Source organism: Tauraco erythrolophus, chromosome 2 (assembly GCF_009769465.1).
Source record: "Tauraco erythrolophus isolate bTauEry1 chromosome 2, bTauEry1.pri, whole genome shotgun sequence".
Taxonomy (NCBI): domain Eukaryota; kingdom Metazoa; phylum Chordata; class Aves; order Musophagiformes; family Musophagidae; genus Tauraco; species Tauraco erythrolophus.
Window position 1 is genome coordinate 125,762,012 of NC_141466.1, and position 15,433 is coordinate 125,777,444.

General features: G+C 36.6%; 1 protein-coding gene across 4 annotated transcripts in view; it reads left to right on the forward strand.

The window, feature by feature from the left end:
• The window catches only part of TASP1 (taspase 1), a 91,710-nt gene that overhangs the window by 10,520 nt on the left and 65,757 nt on the right, over positions 1-15,433 (forward strand). For 3 of the 4 annotated variants that reach the window (XM_086631882.1, XM_086631883.1, XM_086631885.1), the window contains 3 exons: positions 5,449-5,569; positions 7,043-7,127; positions 13,167-13,246. In XM_086631882.1, the coding sequence (XP_086488008.1) occupies positions 5,449-5,569; positions 7,043-7,127; positions 13,167-13,246 (286 nt within the window). The remainder of the gene's footprint in view (positions 1-5,448; positions 5,570-7,042; positions 7,128-13,166; positions 13,247-15,433) is intronic. The other variant, XM_086631884.1, reaches the window with a different exon arrangement.

The window sequence follows — 15,433 nt, forward strand, 5'->3', positions numbered from 1 at the left end:
AGATTCCGTTGTGGAATACTGTTTTAACTTCTTGATATTTTGGTTGCTGTAGAACACATTGCTGTGAGTTTATCTGAAATATTTAATCACTTGTACAATTCTTTAGGATTTTTAGTGCCGTATTCAAAAAATCTGTAGTTTTTGCAAGACATAAATATTTTTTCATGGAAGCGTCACAGAAGATGAATTTTTTTCCCTCAGTTCCGCTCAATTACACAACTCCTATTACACAGAATTTCAGCTAATCCAAGAGGCATCACTTCAAAGACTTGTTGAGGCGCAAGACTTGCTCTTGATCTTTTATGAGCAAGCTGACAGTTTGCTTGTGGTATGCTGTCTGTTTTTTGTTTTATTTTTGCAGGCTCTAAATGGAGAAAGAACAGCCTTTCTTTGGACGGTACGAATCTCCAGTGAAATAGTGTCTATGATACTAATGCTAACAGTTGACTAGAGAAAAGGTAGATTTCTTTTGCAAAGTGACAAGAGCAGCTGACCCAGAACACTGTTGAAATAACTGTGCTGATCTTCGTAAATATCAGCTGTATTTGATAAGCTGATTAAACGCAGTAATGTTTTCCAGTTTGTGAACTCTGTCACTGCAGAGAAACAAATGAGCATGTTACCTCTTTCAGCTTTTGGTAATAAAATGGATCTGGACAAGGTTCTTCCTAAGACTCATCATTTACACTGTGTAAATCGCAGTACTGTTTCTTTTTGCACTCTTACTATCAGCCACCACATGAAGTCCGTGTTTCTCTTGAAACACAAAGGGATTTGGGCAGCTTTTTTGGGGGAAGAGGGAGGTCCCCCTCCATACACCCCCTTAAAACTTGAAGTTTTCAACAAAACCACATGCTGATTGTTTTTATGAGAACAATGTGCAATTTCAAGCTTTTCTTTGCCTGTAGAGCCCTTCAGAAAGTCAGGTACTGGAGATAAATTTGTTGTAAAGGATGATGATTTCAAACTTTTTCAAAGTTTAGTCTAAGTTTATTAATACTATGTATAGATCACTGATTTCTTTAATCTGACTTCAGTAGAATGTTCTTTATGAACATCATTTAAATTGGAAATTAATATGACTGATGGGGAAGTGGACCTCACATTTTGGATTTTGATCTCCTTGATACTAAAATTGCTCAATTTACTTTGCATTTTTTTTCATTGTCGTTGTTGATCATCACAAAGGATATTTTGAACCTGTTAGAATACTCAAGCAGTGGGTTTGTGTGGCTGTCAGCAAAATTTTGCAGTGAAAGGACTTGTTTGTTGTTGAATTGTTTTTTTTTTTATTTATTAGTTTTATGATAATAAAGATTTTTGAATATACAACCTTAGTCCCAGGGACTTCTCTTTAAAGAGAAAAGCACGGTGCCAGCAGTCTTGTATTAAGGAAGTCACCATAGATGAACTTTTAATGGGTAATGAACTGGAAGTTGTTAATTCTTGTTAAAAGCAATACTATGATGTTTTGCAGCAGAGTGGCTAACAGTAATCTGTGACAAAAGTGTTCTTTAAAAACATTTTTGTTGGTTTAATTGAAAGGGATGTGACTCATCCTTGTAGACTATTACTTCTTGTCACTAAATTCCCTCAGAAAAATATATTTTAGAGTTGCGGTGTGTAAAAAGAAATGCCTGTAGACTTTGAATTCCTTTTAAAAGTTGCAAGAAAACCATAGCCAAAACTATATCAAAGATGGATGGAATGTTCTTTAATGTGTGTTGAAAATTGAATATTTTAACTATTTACCTAGATGTAGTTCAGGACTATTATTGTTAGAGTGTTGAGTAACTTCTTCAAGCATTCCAACTTTGACCACAGCTAGAAACTTCAGCATGCCTGCATTTGCTGCCAGAACATTTATAAATACATCTTGAAGTAAAAAAGAATTCTAAAAATAAAAACTATACTCTCAGTAGCTTGAGAGTTTTTACAAAATGGGCTAACTTGGGAAAATGAAACTCGTTTCATGTCTTAAAGCTTTGTATTATTTCCTTTGTCACAGGTTTACATTGCAAGTTGGAGATACCTCACTGGTGGAGTAGTTGCCAGATAGTCTAGTATTTTTCGCATAATCAAAAGCTTGTGTTTTGTTAAAATGCTTTGAATAGCCATTTGTTTGTCTTTTCCCTCTTCTTTTTTACTTTTCTATGGTAGTAGGTCTTGCTGTTAACAGGCAAAGCTCATGCTTGGTTTGCTTGTCTTTTTTTCAGTCTCCTTGGAAATGTAAAGGCTGATCTCTGCTTGTGTTTTTTAAAAAAGTATATTCCTGAAGATACCTTCCTTCTGTATTCAAAACCTTTTCCTCCTTTCCCTTCTTCCCTCTTCTTGGATACACATTTGATTGGGTTCTTCCCCATCCTATGGTGGTCATCCAGTTCTGCATTTTTCTGTCCAAGTGTGTGAAGAGACTGCTTCAGTTAGCTCAGTTTATTTTCTTCCCCCTTTGAGAGCATGTGCGCTTCTGTTTTCATAATACTTCTGCATTCCTTGGAGGTTTTGAATTTTCCTTTCAAAATACACCTTAATTTTCAGAAGTTGTATTGCTCCATTTGTGTATCAGTCTTGAAATCTTTTGGTCAGGCTTTGCAGAGATTCATGTTTTGAAAGAGATGTATTTATGTGGTGTGTTGCCTGTCCTTGCCTGTTCATAAAGTAGGTGTGAATTTCTGTTTCCGTTTTTTATAAAGGCTATTCCTTGCCTCATTTCAAAGACTTTGTATCTCGTCTCAGAGACACTCAGGTAGGTATCAGAAATTCCATGCGTTCACACCCTGTTCCTGCACTGTCTAAAGCTGTTATCGCATCGCCTTTCAGATCTGTGAAGTTAGAGTAGACCATCTTCCTCTTGGCAATTCTGAGACCATCTTCTTAATTGAGTGCAGTCCAATTGGAAAGTGAAGTAATGCTCCATAGAAACTTTCAACAGGTGCTTGGGATTAGGTCTGTCTTTTACTGGAGAGGTTACTCATGTTTTGACTGATCGTACTGTTAAGATTCCGAGTCCTAAAATGAATGAGTTACGCAACCAAAGAGGCATCTACAATTTTGTTGGTGTAGAGTTCTTACTTATCTAATATTCTGTAATATTCTGATAAATATTTTATAGGGAGAAACAGGTGGCATTCCCTTTGTCTTGAGGTCCTCTGAATAAGTTGTCTCTTGGTGCATCCTTGATGTTGTGCCAGTGAAGGTGCTATGCCAAAGCATCAAGCACATCCAGGTTTTTAGAAATAAAGTGAACTAGTGCCACTCTATATCCTGTATTTTTTCCCTACCTTCTTTTGATTATTATATTTATCAGATGATACAGAGCTTTGTGTCTTGACTGCAGAAGGATCCTGGACAGTGTTATTAGGACTTCTGTTCTGATAGGTCCGTCTTACTCCCTCTATTTGGCCATGATACCTGCTTTTAAGATAACAGCTGGCTTTGCTTTGTGGCGGTGACAGATCTGTAGAGCACAAAGTTCTTCCTCTTTGCTAATGCTTTTGAGTATTATGCACTGAGTGAATGTTTTTGGAACAGAACATTAGAAATTTGTCTCCAGGCTTGCAGGTCGATGCAGTCTGGTTACCCTTGAGCAAGGAACTTGGACAGCACTAGGAGTAAGTATTGTTCATCTTAATGCATTCCTGTTTTTGCTTTGTCCTCCAAGTACCTTTCACCATTCGCGTTCAGATTCCTTCCATCATTTCTCTGCTCCTTTTGTACTAAAATTCGCTGACTTAATTTTCTTCAGACTTGTAGAGCCTGGGGAGCAATGAAGTCAGTTAAGCCAGCGTCTGCTCTGCAGTCTTCCACCTTTTCAAGGCCATCATCTTGGTAGCCTTTTACAAATCATTTTCCCCCCTCCCTCCCCTTCTAGGGAAAGTTATTGCCTGTGCACTAAACTGCAAATGTTTCATTATCCTAAACATCTTTTCAAAGTTACTTCTTTCCTGTGAGCTGTAGTGTGGGACAAAATAGAATGGGATAAAATCTTGGGCTGCTTCCTGGATGCCGAAGGAAAAAGCAGAAAATAAAGATGAGTAGTGTAAAATGAACGTGGGAGAGATTACAGTCGTTTTCATGATTGTGTTAATAATGTATTATGTATTCATGATTCTTCAGGAAGATTGCATGTTGGTGACTCAAACACTAAGAACACTTTAAATATCTAAATTAAAATCAACATCTTACAAACAGGTTTTGAATTTACTCAACTACTTACTCATGTGAAAGTTATGAGAAGCTAACTGACTAACATCCAATTTATTTTTAATTTCTGCGTTCTCACTCTTTCTTTTGTTTTCTTGTATGCCCAAAAAAGAAACAGTTCACTTAACACTTAAGACAGAACTTTGAGCTGTTTCCAGCAGATTTGTTTCCTGATTCAGCTTATAGTACATATTCTGTAACAGTGTGACCATCTAATGTCACATGTTCACATGTGGTCTAGGCAACCATTTTCTTTGTCACATCAGGTTGTTATGCTGTTGTAATTAAAACAGATATGAAACTCTGAAAGCATGCAGCATCTCTCTGAAATTTTGCTGTTTGGCTGTTCTGGGCTGTTCTCTTCTTTATCCTATACTCCGTTTCATGCTTGCGTCTAGAAAGAGGGGATTATATTGAGCTGGCAGTGCGGCTCCTGAGCTGTGCTGCTTTGAAACTTTGGGGTTTTAAAGTCACAGGGATGCTCTGACGAAACAGGAGGGTAAAAATAGGTGGTTTTAATTCTAGCATGCAAAACTTCTTTGAGAACCTTGAATTTGCAAAAAGCTGCAGAAGGTGCTGATAAAATAAGAGTTAGGTTTTAAATTAGTTGATTAAATGTGCCATGCTTTCAGTGAAATGCATCTCGGTTTTTATTCAAGAGACTTCCAGACCACAGTAATGACTATCCTTATGCTGATGATCAAACAGAAATTTTACGAAGTGAGTTGTTACTTCTGCTGATTGTTAATTTCTGCATGCGGAGCTGCAATCATAGGCTTAAAATGTTCAGGAAAAGTGCAGTTCCGTTTTGCTTCCGTGTCGTACTTAGGAGTTTCAAAGGTAGACTGTGGTCTACGCAATGATCATTAGATGTTACTTAAACAGACCGATGGCTTAGGAACCAAATGAAGTGTGTATTTTGAGGGAGGGAGGAAGAGATTTTCAGTCACGTTGAAAGGTTTTTGCTTGCATATAAGCGATCATCTTAAATAGTGGGATGATTGGTTTTTGTGTTAGTGCGTTATTACACTTGAGCTGTATCACACCCTATAGAGGATGTAAGATACCCGTTGTAGTAATGTGAGATACCCTGTTCAAGTTGCTGTTGTTTTTGTCGTGGAAGATTAAATTACTAGAATAAAAAAGTGCACTGTACCAAAATCAGCGTCATCAGATCAGTTATACAAAGGTTTTTATCTAGTCTGTTATGGATGTGGCCTTACAGTATTTTGTTCTTATTTTTAGGATTCTCCTTTTACAAATGCAGGATTGGGGTCTAACCTAAACCTTCTGGGTGAGATAGAGTGTGATGCCAGTATAATGGATGGAAAGTCATTAAATTTTGGAGCAGTTGGAGCACTGAGTGGTATGTTAACTATGTATTATAAAGCTAACTACTGATTTAAGTGCAAAGATCAATTTTGTTCTTTTTTGTTACTTTCGGGGAGACACACGACATTGTAAATACTGCCCGGTTTAAATGAATTCTGTCGCCTTTAAAAACGAGGGAGGCATTCCTGTTTCCTGAAATGCTTTTTTGTGTTCATGTGCTTTGTTTAACATATTGTCTTATTAGTTCCCTGATAATCCTTTAATGCAGAACGATCATGTGGTTCTATGCAGTATTCGCAGTGGGAGTGAGTTTGCTCAGATGAATTTGTAGAATGATAACTTTATAAAAAAAAAAAAGATTACAAGCATTTTAAATTAGGCTTTGTGTTTGTCCTCTGTCTCCTCGAAGAACTTACTGATATGTAATTCTATCATAAGGTCAATTAGTATTTTGGTTTCTTGGTTAAGTTGGTCATATTAGGGTCCTAAGGGACCAAAGTTTCCTCTGTAGTGTCAGAAGGCTGTGCAGGGTCCTAGCCTCCAAACTGGAGCCTCTCATGTATTTTTGAGAACGGGAGTAGATGCTCATCTGTCAAGCTGTTTGCTTGGGACATAAAATTTCTATATACTGTAGATTTTTTTCATTATAATTTCTCTCATATGATGAGTTACATTCGGATTTATTTTGCACGATGCTGTTATAAGGTTAGGTACATTTGCAGATGGGACTTACTTAATCTGAGAACTAACGTACTTCTCTCTTTTTCTTTTTTTGTCTAGTTTTAGCTTCTAGTACCAAACAAATATAGGTATACAGTCCCAAATAGAGATTGTTGAGGTTTTGTCATAAGTACATTGAAGGGCCTTAACTGTTACTATTGAATGGCTTTTCTGACAACATTTCAAGCTTTGTTCTTTATCCTAGAATAGTTCTAAACCATGGTAATAATTTCCTCATGTAGATATAAATCTAAAATAAATAGTAAAATTAAGTGTTTCAAGGCTTGTTTGTTACAACATGTATCCTTCCAACCATGGGGAATGAGGAAATGAGGGAGAGAGAGAAAGCTAAGTCTGAATCCTATAATCCCTGTTCTGGCCAGATAGATCCAAATGAAAGCTCTTTCCATCCTGAAAAATTAATGCTCATAAAACATCTTTGGCCTGTAGAATACCACAGATTTAATTTGAGATTTCTGTGGTAGGAGGTCAAATCTAATATTTCAGGGTTTTTTTGTGTGTGTTTTTGTTGTTGTTGTTGTTGTTGTTTTTTTAAGGGGAGAGGTTGTGATTAGAAGGCCTTGTCACCACTGATAGGACATGTGAAGGGAAAACTGATAAAGTTGTTATTAAATTGAAACATAACACCACAAGGTGTCCCTTCATGAATTGGCAAAGCCTTGGAAATTAAAGGGAGCTGACTTCCATGCCAAAATGAACACTACAGTGCTACGTGGAAAAATATTTTAATGTTTCGTTCCCATTTTTTGCTAATTTTTCTTTTCAGGAATCAAGAATCCAGTTTCAGTTGCAAATAGATTGTTGTGTGAAGGGCAGAAGGGAAAACTCTCTGCTGGCAGAATTCCACCTTGGTAATTGTTTTGTTCTGCTTGACTTTACTTTGGTCTTTCATCTCTACTGCATGCAATGTTTGAAGGTTATATCTTATTCCAGGAAGGCTGGTGCTGTTTTACATACCAGCAATAGTGTGCCTTTAAAAAGAAGTTAAGCATTGTTCTCTGATCTTGAAACGTCTTTTACACTTGATGAAGCTGTGGGCAGAAAGAAGTTTTGTAAATAGATGGCAACATCATTTTGTGATAATTTCTGACTGTGTGATTATTTCCAGTTACGTCATACTGAATTCTTATGTTTTTTACTGTAGCTTTTTGAAAAAAATCCCTAAATACATCAAGATTAAAATAAAATTCTACTGCCTTTGCCTCTGTCTACCTTTAAAAAAAGCAAGGTAGTTTTTAACAAGTATATAAAAGAATCCTACTTTACCATCTGTCTTTGTGGCTTTATTTTGTAGCTGTAGCATGCAAATGTGTAGTGTTTAGTAACTTAGCCAAAATGGGACGTTATTTTAAAGATAACTTTAGTAATATTTACAACAATAATGAAAACATACACTTCTTTATTGAGATGGCTATAATACTTAGATGGAAAAGGTAACTATTAAATGCATAACAACTTTAAATATTATTGCATCATTTTGGGAAGAATCCAAGAAATGTGTCAGAATTGATTGCTCTTAAAACCATCTTATTTTCATTAGCAGCTTAAATCAACAAGCAGAGAACTTGAATGATTCGTTCATATTGACGCTATCCTCAGTTATCTTACCTGCTGCAGAAATTTGCTACCCTTTGCTAACTAATGGTATTTGCAGACATATTAAACGAGCATTTATGTAGTTTAAAATATGTATGTTTAGGGTCACAAATTTTATTTTCCTTACTGTGTTGCTCTTATTCTATAAAATTAGCCAAATAGTCTGTACCTGGATGATATAATATTTCAGTTTAAACTGAGTAAAGCACTATTGCAGTGTTTTGTTATGCTGCAAAGGAAGTTCATAGATGAAAAAAGCCACCCTGAAACCAAACCATCAAGAAGCAAATTTTGCATTTAAAACTCTTTTCTTTGATGAGGAAAAAAAAGAATAACTGTAGTTAATGAGATAACTTTTTTTTTTTCCCCCAGAGGAGGCATTTGCTAAGGAATAGGAACTTGAGTTTCAGTTGTTGTAAGGAAGAGCGCTTGGGCACTTTAGTATGTTTGCTGTAACTTCATGATCTAGTTTATGCTGCTATTTTTTCAAAAATAACTGAATGGAAAAGAAACTATATCTTCTTTCCCTCCAAGGACAAGACTAAATCTTTCAAACACTGTGCAAGCTCTACTTCTAAAGACTGGGGAGCTCAAACTCTCAAGGCGAGAGGTGATCTGTCTTCAGAGCCAACACATACAGTTTGTTGTGCTAATGTTGTGGACTTGAGTTACCTAATACATATTTTAATTTCCTTTTTTACATTCTGGACTTTGAACGTATATTTTACTCGGGAAAATTAGTTACCCTGTGAACAAACTGTATTAGTGGGATATTGTGGGTAGTGCTTTAGACTTGTTTTGGTAGATGCTTCTGTACACACAGGGTATCCCAAGTTCAGAATGGTGGAGCTCATGTTCATTGTAGGTGATGACTGTTGACAACTTCATGCCTTGCCTTTCTGGCAGGGTTTGGCATAACACATTCTTTTTTTGGGACTGAAATGTACTCCTGTACAAGCTGGGAGTATATGTAGTCAAATGACAAGAAAGTAACTGTATTTCGGCATTGCTACCCAGTGTCAGGATGTTAGTAACTGATTTTTATTTGTAAAGGTATGCAAGTTTCACCCTGTTTCTTGTGGGCAAATAGTGTATTGGAGAATCTCTTCCAAATGCTGCTTAGCCTAAGAATCTGTCTTGTTAAAGAAACATAGTGGTAGAGACTGTTTCTGTAGCGTGATCTAAGCTAGCTTAATGTTTTCTGGCCAGAATATTTGGCACATGACCACACAAGAATAATTTGGAAACTATGACATTAGTAAAAGTGGCGTTACGGAGCATTATCTTGTCTATAAAAGTGTATATGGAGACAGTTACTTTGGCCTGTTTACTCCTGTTCAGCACCTGTTTTTATAGTGACAGTTCAAGAGTGATTGAAAGTGGTAAATTTCTAATTTTCAGTAGAAGAAATTCTAATGAGTGTGAATTAACTTATTCTGAGATGGTAAGCTTATTGGGAAGGAGTGATCAAGTGTCCTAACTGATGTATCCAATTTGCTGCGAATTACTCTGTAGGGTGTGTCATTCTGAATCAATATCTTCTTGTCTTGTTTAAAACACAGAATCATGCTATCCAAATTAAAATTTAAAAAGTTTAAAGTAGAGAATCTCTGAATGCATGAGTGAATTTGTTAAAACTTCTAAGGTCCTTACATCTTTCTGTCCTGTTTTATTCAGCTGGATGTTGTCAGGATTTTCTCTGCCCATGTATGCAGGAACAGAAAATACTGAACTTGTAAATGTTACGTATTATCGTATGAGATATTCCCGTTCATTGTATAGCTTTACAAAAGAAAGCACTATTACAATTGCACAATTACGTATTGGGTGGATCTTTGGAAGTGGTCTTTGATCGCAGAGTAATGGATTAGATGTTTTGTAGCAATAAGTTTGAAGATTTTTTTTTTTATTTCTTATGCTGAAACCTTGACCCTCCTAAGGTAAAAAGGCTTATTTACATCTGTTTGCTACCAAGTGTAGATACATAAGAATTTCAGGATGAGAAAAATACTCCTAAATCTCTCCTTTCTTAGAACTCCTTGATACTACTCATATCTAAGTTCATGTCAGTATCCCTTTTTCAGTATTAATAGTAAACCATATGGGAAAGAATCCCTTCTTAGGGTTGTTTCCCCCTCCCCTGTGGGTATGCAGGGAACTATAATTGCTTCACGGTTTTACAGTGCTGCAGGCAGGATATGTACAGCGTGTCGCTTGTAGGGCAGTGCGTAGTCAAGAGTGTGCCTGGAGTGAAGACTTGCACCACCTTTTTTCCTCTGTTCTGTATTTCTTCAGAATATTCTTCACTTCAAATTTCTTCTTTGTAACAGTGATTTCGGAGTGATTGGTGCATTTTATAATAAATGTTACAAAGTGAGTCTCTTATATTCAGGATCGCCTTGACTGTCTTTAATGAACCTGGCCTCCTTCTGCCACTTCTGCCTAGCTTGGTGTGGCCTGTCTCTCTATAGCCCATATTAAATGGTCCTGTTTGGAGCAAATAGCACCAGGATAACCATGTTCTTGGAGAAAATTGCCTAAAAAGATAATTTTTAGAGACTTTTACTTGCATTTTCCATTAATATGGTCTAGTTTGTCTGGTATTGGAAAGTGCGTCCAAGCATCAGCTCCTTGCTGGGAGGACGTTTTCATCTTCTGTGTGTTCTGAGACTGTACTCTTCGTGTGATGTATTTGGAAGAAAGATCTTTTTATCTTGTTTGTGCAGAACCAACTTTCAGAGTAGCAGAGCACAAACTCATCCTTTGTTTTTGATCGTTCCCTCCCCCCGCCCCCACTTTTGAAAACTGTGTTTTGAATTAGCCTAAGGGCTTTTGAGACTTGGTGGGGTTTTGGCCACCTTCTATAGCCCGCTGGCTTTATTCCCTGTTTTTCCTCTCCCCCAATAAATGAAGCTTGGTGGTAGCTGTTTAGAGGTAGTTTTGTTTTTGTGTCAGCTTCAAAGTATTGCCCTGCTCATTCTTGCCTGCTGCAGCTTTTCTACGTGGCTACATGGATGATTCTCTTGGCAACTAAAGCAGTTCCCACCCTCTCGCCACCCTACCGTCCATGGCCAGTACAATTGTATGTGTGGCTGTGTGCCGAACCGGATCACAGAACGGGCCTTTTTGGAGAATGTAAAAACTGTTTAGTCTTGCTTAGATTATACTTATTTAACTACCTGCAGTACTGAGTTCATGCTGTGTGTCTTATGAGTCTTTTGCCAACTAATTCAATATCAATTTATAGGGGATACAGTATAGGTAGTACAGACAACAGAGCACTGAGATCCTGACTTTTTTTTTTCCTTGCAAACTGTTTAACTTTCCTGTGATTATGCTGTCCTTTCAAGACATCTGAACTGAAAAAATTTTTTAAAAACTGAATGATCTCTCTGATGTTGTGGGTCCTCAATTAGATGCCATCAGGAGATGTCCGCTTCAACTAATCTAACCATTCTTAGGAACCAGAACTGGAAAATACTTTATGCCTGTCTTATAGAAGGGACAGGAATCTAGGAATTAAGGATGCAAGTGTGAGCGAAGTGAAATTCACGTTACTCAAGTTTTGAGACGTTCTTGGGTGCTTTTTTTTGCACTCTTCATAAATACTAGTGACTTACTGTGTTTTTAGCTATTACAAAGGCAATTGTGAGATTGCTTGTGAAATGCAGTGTTTCTGACTGATCTATGCTATTCAAGTTATATATAAAACTGCTAATTTTTGAGGTTGATACTTTCTCCACATACCCTTCCTCTCTGTGTAGATTGTTTTATGCAACAGGAGGTTCTTATTTACTTCTGGAGAATGTGTTATTGATAGAAAACTTTTCTTTTAAAGATCAAACCCATCTTTTCTTTTGTGTTTGTTTTTAGTCAATGGAGTATACTACATAATTAGATTTGACTATGGTTTGCATTTCTCTTGTGTTAATGAAAGCGACAGGTTGTTTCTTGAGCACTAGCTTACCTAATGGGAGATGCTTGAGTTCTCCCAAAATACTCAGTAATTTATTCTACAGTATCCTGCAACATGAACAATATTTATCTGGAGCTGCAATAACAATGGTAAGAAATATGTATTTAACAATTCAAATTCTCATCTAGATCAGCTTTTGTTTTTTGGAGACTTATGTAAAGAAAGACTGGACACACCTCTTGTATTGGTTAAGTTAGAGAGAAGATAGAAAATACCACCTCAGAATACTACATGCTGAAAGCTGCAGGTGTCAGATATTGCACTGTCAAGAAAACTTCCAACAGCATTAATGTCAACAAATTTGCTATATCAATAACGTTCTCGGAAGTTGTAGTGCTGTGTGGCCCCAGGGACTTCTTTGTAGCTGAAATAATTTCTTTAGCCTCATATTTGTAATTCTGGCAATTCTGTAAAATGTTTTAAAATTTCTGTAAGTACTCAGTCTTTACTTCATGTGTCCGTTAGGCAGTTGTTTTATTCTTATTTCAAAAGGAGGATATGAAGTTAAGATTGGAAATAGCAGTATTTTACTGCGTTGCTGTTGCTGGAACTGTTGTGCAGCAGCTTTCTGAAAATGTGTGATTTCCAACTACCACATTCCCCTTTTCAGAGAATCAGATTAATTTATTTAAGGAGAAATAGTATAGATAACTGAGGCTTTTCCCCCCCCTAAAATATACATGTCTGTGTATAATATTTTGCAATCATTCTTTGTCAGGCAGCGTGTGCTGTCTTGCTACTGTAAAATGTTCAGTACTGACTAGAGAACATCTGAAATTGTTGGGGTTTTTTGCAAGTATATTAAAATTTCGGTAGACTTGACTCCTTTGCAAATGCTTGATAAAACTCCATGAGATAGACTTTTATCCTTCTAAATAAGGCTTATTTTTAGCTTGCGTTGTACTTCTCAAAGGACACTTTGATATCCCTGTGGCATTGGCTGACTTTACTGGAAATACCATTCTCACCTCATTCATCCCATGTTGTTGGTCTTCAGGATCTTACGAAGTTGTTACAGAGAGCAAGACTCTATATGGCTCCGTCCTGTTTGAGCTGCAATTAAAAGCTGGTGCTATTTGGTAATTAATTTGAGATTTAATAGCACATGTTTTTGTCCAATACTGAACTTAATGTCAGAGCTGCATAGTCTTTTAATGAAACTACGTAAGGTTGCCAAATGTAATGATAGCTGACATTTCTGTGAAATGTAGACAGCTAACAATTTTAAAATGACCAAACCAAATAGAAAAAAATAATTGCAAGAAAAGGGGGATTTGTTATATGGTTTTGTTTAAACTCCCTCTTCTGTGTCTCCTAGCTTTTTAGTTGGTGAAGGAGCTTACAGATGGGCAGTTGATCACGGGATACCAGCATGTCCTCCAGGTATCATGGCTACAAGTGAGTAAACTGGTGGTATCAGTAGGAAGAACAGGACAGAGTAATTTTAAATGGTTCCTCATATTTTGAGGTGTACATCACTTCACTGTTCTTAACATTCAACTAGCTTATGGTATTATGGTCTATAAGAATGGTTTAAGTTTATTAATTTTCTATTAAGTATCTAAATAGAAAAAAAATATAAACTATTACTTCAGCTGCATTTTAGCAACATCTAATTCAAGTGAATTTGTGATTCTAGGATTAAATCCAATGAAGGACTTCTCTTTCTGAAACATAGGCTCTTTAACATCTCAGTCCTGCAAGTCTCCAGTTGTGATCCATCTTGGATCCTAAAAGCACCAACTAGCCGTGTATCTAAATTCAGCAGGTGCCAGTTTGACTGTCAGATTCTGTAGTTACATGCATCCCTGAGTCTTTGTCCAGAACTGCTCTGGTCTAAACAGACCATCAGATTCATTTACCTACTTTTTTAACCTATGTAGGCTTTGCTTCATGGAATATACTCTAATAACCCAACTCAGAAAATGGACTTAGATTATACTGTATATTAGCAGTAGTCAGGTCTCTTACAAAAACTTGTTTTCTTAAAATGAAAGAAGTGATTGTGTTATATTGATACACCATCTATAAACTAGGGTAAAAATTAGTGTGCTTACCCTTGGAAAGGAGGATATGGGTCCCCTTCCTTCTCTTCTTCAGTCCCCCGTCCCTTTTGGAAAGTGCCGTTACTACTAGTCTGTAGTTTGATATATGTGAAAGCCTGCCCTAACCTTCCTGTTGAAGTTATGCAGGAAAGAAATTAGAGATCATTACTTAAAGGAGAAGGAGAACACAGAAGATTATAGAACGTTTCTTTGTTTTACAGTAAACAGTATTACTGCATAAAATACACGAGTAGTACCTAAACCGGAGACTGAAAGCCAGGGCTCCTCTTAAGGCTTTTATTTGATCTAGTTCTAAATGTAGATAAACATCCAGAAATTGCAGTTCGAAGTTGCTAATACTTGATGCTTAATTGTAACCCCTGAAACAGTGGCACCATTTTACTTGATCATATCAATTTTCATACTCATGACACATTTCATTTGGAACAGAAAGTTTTGATTTCTAGTTCCACATGACTGAAACTTCTGCCCTATCCATCTGCTGTCCAAAACAGCATTTGCAGAACAACTTTTGGGCTCAGTTAAGCAGAACACCTTAATTTCTGTGACTCTGGAAAGAGGGGTGTTTTTGTGGTGTTGTGGGGTTTTTTTTGACTTTTTTTTTTTTTTGGTGATAAAGTAGTTGCTACTTATGTGTAGGAAATACTCTAGAAGGAAAGTTTCTTGACTAATACTGTTTGCATGCACAAAAGTTTCCACTGTATCTAGTACTAGTGCGTTTCTGTTGTTAGAGATGACTAGATTGTAACATTAATTGCCAGATGATATCTTACTAGCTAAAATGTACCTTAGTCAGAGCAAATCTACTCATTATGGTTTAAAAATAAGGACGACCATTCCCAGTTTTGTTTACCTAACCCTGACTATGAATTTACGTTGAAGAAACTTCAGAAGAATAATCCCAGCTAATATATTTTCACAAACCTGCCAAAACACCAGTGATTTCTTTTTGTCTCCTCCACACATTTGGCATAGTTTTATTCAGCAAAACAATTTACATTAAAGCAATTACCAGGATTGTGAAGTTACTCCTATTGTAAAGTCGATGCAGAAGTGCCATTTGCTGTTGCAATGTCAATTAAAAAAATATTGGTATTAAAGTTGCCAATCCCCCTCTGCTTCCTACACCCCCTGCTTTCACCCAGGTTTATGCATGCTGAAACACACACCTAAATAATTATATGCTTGAGCCATTGCACAGGATGGACCTGCTCTAGGAATGGATGGATGCTGTGAAGCAGGCTGTGACTGTTAAGACTTGAGTGTAGACTTTGTGAATATTTTGCTGGAAAAATGATTTCAGATTCAGGTAATTGAAGGATATGCTGAAAAAAACAGTAGCAGAGGCTGAGATTCTATCAGATATTCTTTTTAGTATTGAGCAAATTACTTAAAAAGGAATTCTTCACAGATGCTCTCTAATTCATTGCTTGATCTTAGCATAAATGATAGTCTATGTGTGACTGGATTTACGGAAAGGAGGTATTTGACTATTACAGTCTTGTGCTTCAGTTTCATT